Below are 14,272 nucleotides of genomic sequence, written 5' to 3'. Positions count from 1 at the left end.
AAGGTCCGTATGTGATAGTACCCCCCCACCCCAAGGTGCAGACTCCAACCGCAAAACCTGAAACAAAAAGGGAGGGTTGGGGGGGGGTGTCTAGTATCAGTGGCGGCTTTGTGTGCGTGGTGATGTACCCGCGGATCTGCCAGCATCGAGGGCGGCTCTGGTGTGGGACGAAGAACCCGCTCATCCAGCAGATCCAGCCATAGTCCCAGTCTGAACACTGTGCCTGGACTGGACCTAGGTGCACTCCTGCCATGGAGTGGGACTGGATGCCGTGTCTAGACTGGGCATCAGGGCAGAGAAGGGCTCCTGCCATGGAGCTGGACTGGACGCCGTGTTCGGACTGGACATCGGCGCAGAGGAGGACTTCTGCCATGGAGCGGGACTGGATGCCGTGTCTGGACTGGGCATCGGCGCAGAGGAAGGTTACTAACATGGAGCTGGACTGGACGCCGTGTTTGGACAGGACATCGGCACAGGGGAAGGCTCCTGCCATGGAGCGGGACTGGACGCTGTGCCTGGACTGGGTACCAACGCAGAAGAATACTCTGGCCTTGGAGCTGAACTGGACACCGTGCTCAGACTGTGCATCGGCGCAGGGGAAGGCTCCGGCCATGGAGCTGGAGGTACCAGAACGTTGACAGTCTCAGGAGGTTCCGGACCGTGGGCCGTCGTTGGAGGTTCCAGACCGTGGACCGTCGTTGGAGGTACTGGTGGTACCGAACTGGTGACACGCACCTCAGGACTAGGAGCATGCACAGGACGCACCGGACTGGAAAGGCACACTGGAAGCCTAGTGCGTGGAGCCGGCGGGACAGATAGCGCCAAACTAGTGACATGCACTTCAGGGCGAGTACGGGGAGCAGGCTCAGGACGTACTTGACTGGGAACACGCACTTCAGGGAGAGTGCGAGGAGCAGGCACAGGACGTACCAGACTGGGGACACGCTCTCGAGGGAGAGTGCAAGGAGCAGGCACAGGACGTACCGGACTGGGGCCACACACTTCAGGGAGAGTGCGAGGAGCAGGCACAGGACGTACCGGGCTGTGGAGTCGTACTGGAGACCTGGTGCGTATAGCCGGCATCAATGGTACCGGTTCGATGACACACCTCACCCGGTAAGTGCGAGGAGCTGGCACAGAACGTACTGGGCTGTGAAGGTGCACTGGAGACCTGGTGCGTATAGCCGGCATCAATTGCACCGGAACTTTAACACACATCTCAGGACGAGTACGGGGAGCTGACTCAGGTGGCATCGGACGGCTAACACGCTCCTCAGGGCGAATGCCGTGCATACTATGCCAAACCAACAGCTCTCTCGCTTCACTCTTCTCCAATTTATCCAACAACTCCTCGAAGGTCTCTAACTCTCCCTTCCGTTCACTCTCCTCCAATTTATCCAATAACTCCTCGACGGTCTCTGACTCACCCCTCAACTTCGCCGACCACCCCGTGTCTGTCGCCAAGGAAGGGTTTCGTATCTCCCCATCACTTCTTCCCATGTCCAGAAATCCTTCACCTGGTGAACATGCTGCTTGGTCCTGGTTTGATGGGATATTCTGTCACGCTCGTTGGAATGAATATCGGACCAAGGCGCAGCGGATGTTGAGTTCCACATTATTTATTAGAAAGTGAAACTAAGCAAAGACAAAAACAAATAAACAATAAACTAACAACTAACCGTGACTACAGAGATGCTATGTGCACTAACTCGAAACAATATCTCATAACACACAGGTGGAAAAAATGCTACTTAAGTATGATCCCCAATTAGAGACAACGATAGCCTCTAATTGGGAATCATACCAAAACACCAACATAGAAAAAACAAACTAGAACCCCACATAGAAAATATAAACTAGACTAAACCCCTAGTCACGTCCTGACCTACTCTACCATAGAAAATAAAGGCTTTCTATGGTCAGGACGTGACAGGAAAGACCTGTAAATAGCTGTGCATTAACGCTCCCCGTCCAACCTGACAGAACTTGTGGAAATGTGGAGACTGCCCAAATACAGGTGTGCCAAGCTTGTAGTGTAGACCCAAGAAGTCTCTAGACTTGAATCGCTGCCAAAGGTGCTTCAACAAAGTCCTGAGTGAAGTGTTTGAATACTTATGTAAATGTCATATTCATTTTATTTATTTTTGTAAATAAATTAGCAACATTTCTAATATCCTGTTTTTGCTTTGTCTTTATGGGGGATTGATGAGGGGGAAAAATAATGTAATCAATTTTAGAATAAGACTGTAACCTAACAAAATATGATAAAAGTCAAGGGGTCTGAATACTTTCCAAAGGCACTGCATATTATATATTTATTTTAATATCAATAATAATAATGATTATTATTATTACTGTTTATTTACAGTACCTGTCAAGTTTGGACACACCTACTCATTCAAGGGTTTTTCTACATTGTATAATAATAGTGAAGTAAATCAAAACTATGAAATAACACATATGGAATCATGTAGTAACCAAAAAGTGTTAAACAAATCAAAGTATATTTTAGATTCTTCAAAGTAGCCACCCTTTGCCTTGATGACAGCTTCACTTGGAATGCTTTTCCAACTGTCTTGAAGGAGTTCCCACATATGCTGGGCACTTGTTGGCTACTTTTCTTTTCCTTTACTCTGCGGTCCAACTCATCCCAAACCATCTCAATTGGGTTGAGGTTGGGTGATTGTGAAGGCCAGGTCATCTCATGTAGCACTCCATCGCCCTCCTTCTTAGACAAACAGCCCTTACACAGCCTGGAAGTGCGGTCGCATCTACACGGTCGCATCTACACTTCGGTCCGCAGGTAGTATAACTTTTCATTACATTTCGTTATAGGTACAACGGTTTGATTTGTCTAATCTTAGCAATTTCTTCTTAGCTAGCTACATAGCCGTCTTTGTATCAACGACAATTGCATAATTATCGTATTTCGTCGTCCTAACGTATCTGCCCAGCAGCTAGCTAAGCAGCTAGCTAACATCCACTGTCCACTAGCACTGTAGAAACTATTACACTCAACTGAACGACTCGATTAGCGTAGTGTCAGCTAGCTACATAGTTGTCTTCGCTGTCTTCGTATCCAAGATAATTGTGCAGTTTAGAGTGTGTAGACTTAGAGTGATTATCTTAATTTACCGAGGTTAGCTAGCCAGCTATTTGTCGTCCTTAACGTAGGAAATGCTGCTAGCTAGCTAGCCAACAGCTAGCCAACCTCTACCGAATTGAACTCCAACTACCCGGTCAACATTCCGCGTCGCTCCACAGGTAGTATCACATTTTCATTTCACTTCATTACAGTACAACGGTTTGATTTGTTTGATCGTAGCTAGCCAGCTACATAGCCGTCTTTGTATCTAAGACAATTGTGTAGTCTAGAGCGATTTTCTAGGTTAGCTGGCCAGCTATTGTCGTTCTTTTAACGTAGCTAGCCAGCTAGCCCCCGAATAGCAGCACTGTAGTAACTATTACAGTACAACGGTTTGTTTTGTTTGATCGTAGCTAGCTAGCTACATAGCCGTCTTTGTATCTAAGACAATTGTGTAGCCTAGAGCGATTTTCTAGGTTAGCTGGCCAGCTATTGTCGTTCTTTTAACGTAGCTAGCCAGCTAGCCCCCGAATAGCAGCACTGTAGAAACTATTACACTCGACGGAACGACTTGATTAGTGCAGTGTCTACATCGCAGCCACTACCAGCTAGCCTACTCCAGCAGCACTGTATCATTTCAATCATTTTAGTCAATAAGATTCTTGCTACGTAAGCTTAACTTTCTGAACATTCGAGACGTGTAGTCCACTTGTCATTCCAATCTCCTTTGCATTAGCGTAGCCTCTTCTGTACCCTGTCAACTATGTGTCTATCTATCCCTGTTCTCTCCTCTCTGCACAGACCATACAAACGCTCCACACCGCGTGGCCGCGGCCACCCTAATCTGGTGGTCCCAGCGCGCACGACCCACGTGGAGTTCCTGGTCTCCGGTAGCCTCTGGAACTGCCGATCTGCGGCCAACAAGGCAGAGTTCATCTCAGCCTATGCCTCCCTCCAGTCCCTCGACTTCCTGGCACTGACGGAAACATGGATCACCACAGATAACACTGCTACTCCTACTGCTCTCTCTTCGTCCGCCCACGTGTTCTCGCACACCCCGAGAGCTTCTGGTCAGCGGGGTGGTGGCACCGGGATCCTCATCTCTCCCAAGTGGTCATTCTCTCTCTCTCATCTTACCCATCTTTGAATTCCATGCTGTCACAGTTACCAGCCCTTTCAAGCTTAACATCCTTATCATTTATCGCCCTCCAGGTTCCCTCGGAGAGTTCATCAATGAGCTTGATGCCTTGATAAGCTCCTTTCCTGAGGACGGCTCACCTCTCACAGTCCTGGGCGACTTTAACCTCCCCACGTCTACCTTTGACTCATTCCTCTCTGCCTCCTTCTTTCCACTCCTCTCCTCTTTTGACCTCACCCTCTCACCTTCCCCCCCTACTCACAAGGCAGGCAATACGCTCGACCTCATCTTTACTAGATGCTGTTCTTCCACTAACCTCATTGCAACTCCCCTCCAAGTCTCCGACCACTACCTTGTATCCTTTTCCCTCTCGCTCTCATCCAACACTTCCCACACTGCCCCTACTCGGATGGTATCGCGCCGTCCCAACCTTCGCTCTCTCTCCCCCGCTACTCTCTCCTCTTCCATCCTATCATCTCTTCCCTCTGCTCATACCTTCTCCAACCTTTCTCCTGATTCTGCCTCCTCAACCCTCCTCTCTTCCCTTTCTGCATCCTTTGACTCTCTATGTCCCCTATCCTCCAGGCCGGCTCGGTCCTCCCCTCCCGCTCCGTGGCTCGATGACTCATTGCGAGCTCACAGAACAGAGCTCCGGGCAGCCGAGCGGAAATGGAGGAAAACTCGCCTCCCTGCGGACCTGGCATCCTTTCACTCCCTCCTCTCTACATTTTCCTCCTCTGTCTCTGCTGCTAAAGCCACTTTCTACCACTCTAAATTCCAAGCATCTGCCTCTAACCCTAGGAAGCTCTTTGCCACCTTCTCCTCCCTCCTGAATCCTCCTCCCCCTCCCCCCCTCCTCCCTCTCTGCAGATGACTTCGTCAACCATTTTGAAAAGAAGGTCGACGACATCCGATCCTCGTTTGCTAAGTCAAACGACACCGCTGGCTCTGCTCACACTGCCCTACCCTGTGCTCTGACCTCTTTCTCCCCTCTCTCTCCAGATGAAATCTCGCTTCTTGTGACAGCCGGCCGCCCAACAACCTGCCCGCTTGACCCTATCCCCTCCTCTCTTCTCCAGACCATTTCCGGGGACCTTCTCCCTTACCTCACCTCGCTCATCAACTCATCCCTGACCGCTGGCTACGTCCCTTCCGTCTTCAAGAGAGCGAGAGTTGCACCCCTTCTGAAAAAACCTACACTCGATCCCTCCGATGTCAACAACTACAGACCAGTATCCCTTCTTTCTTTTCTCTCCAAAACTCTTGAACGTGCCGTCCTTGGCCAGCTCTCCCGCTATCTCTCTCAGAATGACCTTCTTGATCCAAATCAGTCAGGTTACAAGACTAGTCATTCAACTGAGACTGCTCTTCTCTGCATCACGGAGGCGCTCCGCACTGCTAAAGCTAACTCTCTCTCCTCTGCTCTCATCCTTCTAGACCTATCGGCTGCCTTCGATACTGTGAACCATCAGATCCTCCTCTCCACCCTCTCCGAGTTGGGCATCTCCGGCGCGGCCCACGCTTGGATTGCGTCCTACCTGACAGGTCGCTCCTACCAGGTGGCGTGGCGAGAATCTGTCTCCTCGCCACGCGCTCTCACCACTGGTGTCCCCCAGGGCTCTGTTCTAGGCCCTCTCCTATTCTCGCTATACACCAAGTCACTTGGCTCTGTCATAACCTCACATGGTCTCTCCTATCATTGCTATGCAGACGACACACAATTAATCTTCTCCTTTCCCCCTTCTGATGACCAGGTGGCGAATCGCATCTCTGCATGTCTGGCAGACATATCAGTGTGGATGACGGATCACCACCTCAAGCTGAACCTCGGCAAGACGGAGCTGCTCTTCCTCCCGCTGCCCGTTCCATGATCTCGCCATCACGGTTGACAACTCCATTGTGTCCTCCTCCCAGAGCGCTAAGAACCTTGGCGTGATCCTGGACAACACCCTGTCGTTCTCAACCAACATCATGGCGGTGGCCCGTTCCTGTAGGTTCATGCTCTACAACATCCGCAGAGTACGACCCTGCCTCACACAGGAAGCGGCGCAGGTCCTAATCCAGGCACTTGTCATCTCCCGTCTGGATTACTGCAACTCGCTGTTGGCTGGGCTCCCTGCCTGTGCCATTAAACCCCTACAACTCATCCAGAACGCCGCAGCCCGTCTGGTGTTCAACCTTCCCAAGTTCTCTCACGTCACCCCGCTCCTCCGCTCTCTCCACTGGCTTCCAGTTGAAGCTCGCATCCGCTACAAGACCATGGTGCTTGCCTACGGAGCTGTGAGGGGAACGGCACCGCAGTACCTCCAGGCTCTGATCAGGCCCTACACCCAAGCAAGGGCACTGCGTTCATCCACCTCTGGCCTGCTCGCCTCCCTACCACTGAGGAAGTACAGTTCCCGCTCAGCCCAGTCAAAACTGTTCGCTGCTCTGGCCCCCAATGGTGGAACAAACTCCCTCACGACGCCAGGACAGCGGAGTCAATCACCACCTTCCGGAGACACCTGAAACCCCACCTCTTCAAGGAATACCTAGGATAGGATAAGTAATCCTTCTCACCCCCCCCCTTAATGATTTAGATGCACTATTGTAAAGTGGCTGTTCCACTGGATGTCAGAAGGTGAATTCACCAATTTGTAAGTCGCTCTGGATAAGAGCGTCTGCTAAATGACTTAAATGTAAATGTAATAAATGTTGGGTCATTGTCCTGTTGAAAAAATATTTAATAGTCCCACTAAGCGCAAACCAGATGGGATGGCGTATCTCAGCAGAATGCTGTGGTAGTCATGGTGGTTAAGTGTGAATTGAATTCAAAAATAAATCACAGACAGTGTCACCAGCATCACACTTCCTCCTCCATGCTACACATGCGGAGATCAATCGTTCACCTACTCTGCGTCTCACAAGACACGGCGGTTGGAACCAAATATCTCAAATTTGGACTCATCAGACCAAAGGACAGATTTCCACCGGTCTAACGTCCATTGCTCGTGTTTCTTGGCCCAAGCAAGTATTTTCTTCTTATCGGTGTCCTTTATTAGTGGTTTCTTTGCAGCAATTCAACCATGTAGGCCTGATTCACACAGTTTCCTCAGAAAAGTTTATGTTGAGATGTGTCTGTTGTGAAGCACTTATTTAGGCTGCAGTTTCTGAGTCTGGTAACTTTAATGAACTTATCCTCTGCAGATGAGGTAATTCTGTGTCTTCCTTTCCTGTGGCAGTCCTCATGAGACAGTTTCATCATAGCGCTTGATGGTTTTTGCAACAGCCCTTAAAGAAACCTTCAAATTTCTTGCCATTTTCCAGATCGACTAACCTACTTGTCTTAAAGTAATGCTGGATTGTCATTTCTCTTTGCTTATTTGAGCTGTTCTTGCCATAATATGGACTTGGTCTTTTACCAAATAGGGCTGTCTTCTGTATACCCTACCTCCTTGTCACAACACAACTGTTTTGTTCACAAAGCATTAAGAAGGAAAGAAATTCCACAAATTAACTTTTAAGAAGGCACACCTGTTAATTGAAACACATTCCAGGAGACTACCTCATGAAGCTGATTGAGAGAAAACCAAGAGTGTGCAAAGCTGTCATCTAGGCAAAGGGTGGCTACTTTGAAGAATCTAAAATCTCAAATATATTTTGATTTGTTTAACACTTTTTTGGTTACGTATGTGTTATTTCATAGTTTTGATGTCTTCACTATTATTCTAGAATGTAGAAAATAGTACAAATAAAGAAAATCCCTTGATGTGTAGGTGTGTCCAAACTTTTTTCTGGTACTCTATATCTGACCAAATTATGAAAGACACAAATTGTAATTTTTAATTCTGTAAAGTGAGTGTGGAAGAGGTGAAAACATTTTTTTTTGTCTATCAACAATGACAACAATTATAAAAACACCAGGAAATCAGCTCCAAGTAATTTTATTTAGGAAATCTGTTCCCAAATATTATCATACATTATAGAGACATATGTGGTCATATACTAATAAAAAATCATAATTAATTTGATTTATATAGTGATTTTGTACCAACTGAGGTACTCAAAGAGCTCTAGGGAGAAACTTGCCTCATCCACCATCAATGTGTAGCACCCGACTATTTTTGTGCCAGATTGCTCACCACACATCAGCTATCAGGTGGAGATGTGAGGAGTGATATATGCGAATTAGGAATGAGTGGGCTTATTAGGTGGCCATGATTGAATGTGGCCAGGTTGGGAATTTAGCCATGACACCAGGGTGAACACCCCTACTCGTAAATTAAGTGCCATGGGACTTTGAATGACCACAGAGAGTCAGGACACCCGTTTTAACGTCCCATCTGTAAGACGGCACCCTACGCAGGGCAATGTCCCCAAATGTAATGAAGATTTGAATTGATTATTTAAGTCAAATATTATATCTGTTTAGGCTTCTTGAAGTCAATTTGCAATCTAAAAATATTTGTTTTATTATATTCTGGCCCCCTGACCATCCGCTCAAGAAACAATTGGCCCACGGCTGAATCTTGTTGAGGATCCTTGCCATACCGCAACCATGTCAGCCACAAGGAGTCTGCATGACCTGACGGGAAAGAGAAAGATCAAGTCAGACTGTACTTGACGATAACCTCAAGATGGGGGCAGTGGGTAAAGCAGACATTATAAACAGCTTTGTGGAATGTGCTTGGAAAACTACCAAGTGGTATAAGAAGATAATTTTCCATTTGATCGTCACTGCTGTCCTCAATGGCCACATAATTCACCACCAGCTAACAAGTGAGATTATTACTGAACAGGTTTTTTTTTTTTGTAATTGGGCATACAGTTCACATACAAATCACATAGTCCAGCAGGTCGGTGAAATCATTGTTTCATTTTATTATACAAGTATCAAACATGGTACACTAATACTAGATACCTTAAGGAACATTTTAAAGATCATAAGCAGTCTGGGAAGACTGTCAGTCAACCAGGGTGGCCTATCAGGGCAGTCCTGATAATGAGTGGCAAGAGTGTGGCATTGAGAGAGAGAGTCAACAGGTGAAATCAACTTGGTTGATCAAGTTAATCTCAGTTGTATGCTGCTCCACTCCGAGGGCTTTTGTACAGCTGCCAAAGAGCTGCAATGATATACAGTATAATATGATATTCTGTTTTGTGTCAATTTTAAGAAACGTGACAGGAAACAGCCCTGTACACATCACTTTATTTAAAATCCAATAGGAATGCATTATGCCCAGCAGACAGGTAATCCATTAATATTATACATTTCGGTCTTTACACAAAGTGAGTCAACTACTACATAAAGATGTCTAGCTATAGTGCCATCGCAGATGTAATAACCTATTGTACTCTAAAAGACCAGTTTTCCAAAATAACCACCAACCAGCTACATTGGTTCTAATTGGACAGGATTCACATGGCCACTTTGCCATAAATAATTGGTACATACATGGCTTAAAATGTTTGTGGTGGTGTGGAGAACACAATAAAATGACCCAAGTATGCCTTGTGGTGAAAATGCCCCCTAAAACTTTGAATTGGCCATAACTTCATTAGTAAGTGGTGTATTTAGCCTAATGATAGCTTAACTTGTTCGGGTTAGCTTGGTAAATAATGAATCATGAATATAATATAAATAATGAATCATGTATGTTTTTTTTAAGATGTTTTTGAAAATAAACAAAATAATTGCCCAAAAATGCTGTCTAAATCATAGATTTTGATGATATTTTCATATCTCAATTGAGCGGATTATGGTTCAGTATGCTCCAGCATGCTCCACAATACTGTGTGATATCTGTGGATTAAAATGATATACAACATGTGCGTAATGGCAGCCTTAGTAGTCCCATACATCCCATTTAAAAAGGTAGACTTCTATTGGAATGGCTTCACATCCATGTTTCCATTTTCAACATTCTAAATAGGGAAGGGGGGATACCTAGTCAGTTGTCCAACTGAATGTATTCAACTGAAATGTGTCTTCTGCATTTAACCCAACCCCTCTGAATCTGAGAGGTGCAGGGGGCTGCCTTAATCGTCATCTTCGGCACCCGGAGAACAGTGGGTTAACTGCCTTGCTCATGGGCAGAACAACAGCTTTTTACCTTGTCAGCTCTGGGATTCGATCCAGCAACCTTTCAGTTACTTGCCCAACGCTCTAACCACTAGGAAACCTGACGCCCCAATACAGGGAAGGTTTCTTGTCACCTTTGTTGAAATTGTGTGCTGAATGGTTACAATTTTTCTCGCGATGCAGTTAAAACTGGCATTCGGGTGCAGCTTGGATGTTTCACCCGTAAAACAATAATAATTATCTTTCACAATTAGCTGAAAGGTCTCAACATAAAAGTATTTTGTTAAAATGGGTTCCAAAATCCTGGGGCGAACCCTCGGTTACCTGTCTCTCTGGTGGACATGTATTCATTCCTATGGGGTTTGCCCTAAAGTGAAGTGTATAGGGCAGGTTTCCTCTTTATTTTATTTTTTTTACAATTGAAACAAAACAGAATATCATATTATATATCACTGCAATCACAGTAGACTTCAGGGAACACCCATATGACTTTTTAGAGTGTTTACTTGTAAACTATTGGAACTAACCATGAAAACATTGACAAGAAAACTGTATTTTGGCACGCATTTTCACCACTTTTCTATTAAAAGCTTAAAGGATGCATCTATATGTGGCATTTCTGGACCATTTTATTGTGTTTTCCAGACCCCCTCAAACATTTTAAGCCATCATTGGGCTGTATCTACTGTACAAATTATTTATGGTGATATGACCAAGAAAATCTTGTCCAATATGTCCCCATGTAGCTGGTTGGCCACCAGGGGGTAATGGGCAAAATCTTCTTTAGACATGCCCCAGCTGTGTGTGAAATTTGCTGACTATCACAAGTCCAAAATGTTCTCCCCTCGCCGCTGGACTGTGGTTAAAAGGACCTCAATATGACCCCCATGAAGGTCTTGAATATTTTATGATCAGCATTATTGTCTACATTAATTGTGGGGTTTATTTAGTGGGTAGATAACATTACAAAGTCATTTTTAGATTGTTTGGAATGATTCAACCCTATTTTATTCTAACAGGAAACCCGAATGGCAGCCATTTTGTTAAAATGGCCGCCCTTGTTGACTGACAGACTGTCATCTAGTGTTTATGTACATCATTGGTGCGCACCCAGACACGCACACACTCCTTACCTTAAAATAAGGACACAAACTATGCTCTTCAGTTGTTGTTCACAAAAGTTTGTGTGTATATCACATACATATACCTGTACTGACCACCATGAACCTACAGTAACTCCTTGTCCCTCTCTCTGTCCACAGATCAAGGTCAGTAGAATTGTTAGGGAGATGAGACTGCAGCAATATGGCATGATTCAGACCAAGGTCAGTACGGTAGGCCTACCATACAGAGGTTAGTTTTCAGAGGTCAGGGGTTAAAAGGTTTTTTGGCCATTCAGGGTACCAATGATTCTTTGTCTATGGCTTCCATAATCCTGTCCACTCAAATCAAATCAAATGTATTTATATAGCCCTTCGTACATCAGCTGATATCTCAAAGTGCTGTACAGAAACCCAGCCTAAAACTCAAAACAGCAAGCAATGCAGGTGTAGAAGCACGGTGGCTAGGAAAAACTCCCTAGAAAGGCCAAAACCTAGGAAGAAACCTAGAGAGGAACCAGGCTATGTGGGGTGGCCAGTCCTCTTCTGGCTGTGCCGGGTGGAGATTATAACAGAACATGGCCAAGATGTTCAAATGTTCATAAATGACCAGCATGGTCGAATAATAATAAGCCAGAACAGTTGAAACTGGAGCAGCAGCACGGCCAGGTGGACTGGGGACAGCAAGGAGTCATCATGTCAAGTGGTCCTGAGGCATGGTCCTAGGGCTCAGGTCCTCCGAGAGAGAGAAAGAAAGAGAGAATTGGAGAGAGCACACTTACATTCACACAGGACACCAAATAGGACAGGAGAAGTACTCCAGATATAACAAACTGACTCTAGCCCCCTGACACATAAACTACTGCAGCATAAATACTGGTGGCTGAGACAGGAGGGGTCAGGATACACTGTGGCCCCATCCGAGGACACCCCCGGATAGGGCCAAACAGGAAGGATATAACCCCACCCACTTTGCCAAAGCACAGCCCCCACACCACGAGAGGGATATCTTCAACCACTCTATTGTTTCCTACATAGTCAGATATTAAATGACACATATTCCAGAAACCCAGGTTGAGTAGTAGTTCTTTGGACCTACTAACCTGGTGTGGGTTTCCAAAGACTTCATAGCTAGTTGTATTTTATTTTTCTCTACCACACAGCCGCAAGAGTGTAACAACAATCAAACCAATATTTGACAGTCAATCTATGCATGACCATATCTAATTCATGAAAAAAATAAAGCACTTTGCGGTTGGAGTGGCCTGAGTCTGGTTGGACCAGAGAAAGTATTTTAGCTAAGAAACTTCCGAGAAACCCACCCTCATCATTAATGACAGTGTGTGAATAGAGTAAGTGGACCCCCAGAGAGCTAGAGAAAGAGGCTTCCACCCAGAAACTATTTCCCCCTAACCACTAATGTACCACATCATTAGTCATTAAAACATCCTATAATAATTTGACTACAGTCGGCTCTTTACTGCACTCTGTGTGTGTGTGTGTGTGTGTGTGTGTGTGTGTGTGTGTGTGTGTGTGTGTGTGTGTGTGTGTGTGTGTGTGTGTGTGTGTGTGTGTGTGTGTGTGTGTGTGTGTGTGTGTGTGACCACAAGTCCCCACAAGAATAGTAAACTAACAAACATTTTACCAACTGGGGACATTTTGTTAGTCCCCACAAGGTCAAATGCTATTTTTAGGGGGGGGGGGGTTGAGTTAAGGTTAGAATTAGTGTTGGGGTTAGAGTTAGGAGCTAGGGCTCGTTTTCGAGTTAGGATTAAGTTTAGGGTTGAGGTTAGGTTTAGGGAAAATAGGATCTTCAATGGGACTGAATTGAGGTTAGGAATGAAAGACTGTGTGTGTGTGCGCGCGCGTGCATGTTGTAACACCTGTCTTGTCTCTGCATAGGAACAGTACCTGTTCTGCTACAAGGTATGGTTGGAGGTTCTACAGGGCATCCTGCAGCTGCATGGTAACCGATGGCATCCTTGAGAGCCCCCGCAAATTGCAACCCGAGAGCCCCCCGCAAACTTATGGGCCCTCACAAACACAGTAACCGATGGCAACCCGACAGCCCCCATGAAGACAACCAATTTGTTTAACCAATTACTTCCCACCTTCCCAAAGAAGATACCTTATCAATGAAGATGTGTAATATTTGAATAGTTGACTGTGTAAGTTATACATTTGTTAGCAGTTGATTTTGTTATGAGCACTGTAAGTATGTGTTTTAGCCAACTACTTTATTTGTTGTCATGCCTAACATGACTATTAACAGTTGGCTATAGCACATATAGATGGAAGACCAGGCTATGTTTCTGCAGTGTTTTGATATTTGGGTTATGCATTTATTGATGGAGGTAGACATTCTTACTGTTGGTTCTTTCTGTGTTCTCAAACTGATTATAGTATTTAAAAAATTGTGAAATAAAGTGCATGTTAATCATTTATTAATTATGTCCATGACTAAAACCAAAAGTGAATAGAATCAAGTGCCTTGGAAAGACTTGCAGCTTTATGTGACACTGATTAATAATCCAGGTAGGTCACAGGTGCTGTATATGACAAGGCAGTTGGCTATAGTAATATCTACAAGCAGAGAGAGTGAGAGATTTACCTACAAGTGCTAACTGACAGAACATGGAAAAGAGTCCCTCTGCAGGCTTACTGAAGGGTAAATAAGTGTGTCTCAGAGGGGCCCTTGTGACTGCATGGGGGGGGGATCTAACAGTATGCTCCCTAAGAGGAAACAGCTAGCCACACACACACAGTCTTAAAACCTGAGTTTGTGGAAAGCCCTTTTGTACAGTCTCCCTCTCTCCCACTCAGTGTCTCCATCAGGACTCCCAACCTCACTCATTCACTCACTAAGTCCCTTCCTCATTCCCTCTCTC

At 45.6% G+C, this 14,272-nt stretch overlaps 1 protein-coding gene across 1 annotated transcript in view; it reads left to right on the top strand.

The window, feature by feature from the left end:
* LOC135511419 (tyrosine-protein phosphatase non-receptor type 13-like) overlaps positions 1-13,826 on the top strand; it is a 133,198-nt gene extending 119,372 nt beyond the window's left edge. The window contains exons 47-48 of the mRNA XM_064932932.1: positions 11,547-11,609; positions 13,287-13,826. Coding sequence (XP_064789004.1) covers positions 11,547-11,609; positions 13,287-13,370 — 147 coding nt within the window. The 3' untranslated portion in view covers positions 13,371-13,826. The remainder of the gene's footprint in view (positions 1-11,546; positions 11,610-13,286) is intronic.
* The last annotated feature ends 446 nt before the right edge of the window (positions 13,827-14,272 follow it).

Source organism: Oncorhynchus masou, chromosome 24, assembly GCF_036934945.1.
Source record: "Oncorhynchus masou masou isolate Uvic2021 chromosome 24, UVic_Omas_1.1, whole genome shotgun sequence".
Classification (NCBI taxonomy): Eukaryota; Metazoa; Chordata; class Actinopteri; order Salmoniformes; family Salmonidae; genus Oncorhynchus; species Oncorhynchus masou.
The sequence above is the reverse complement of the archived record's forward strand: the minus strand, read 5'-3'. Positions and strand labels throughout refer to the sequence as shown.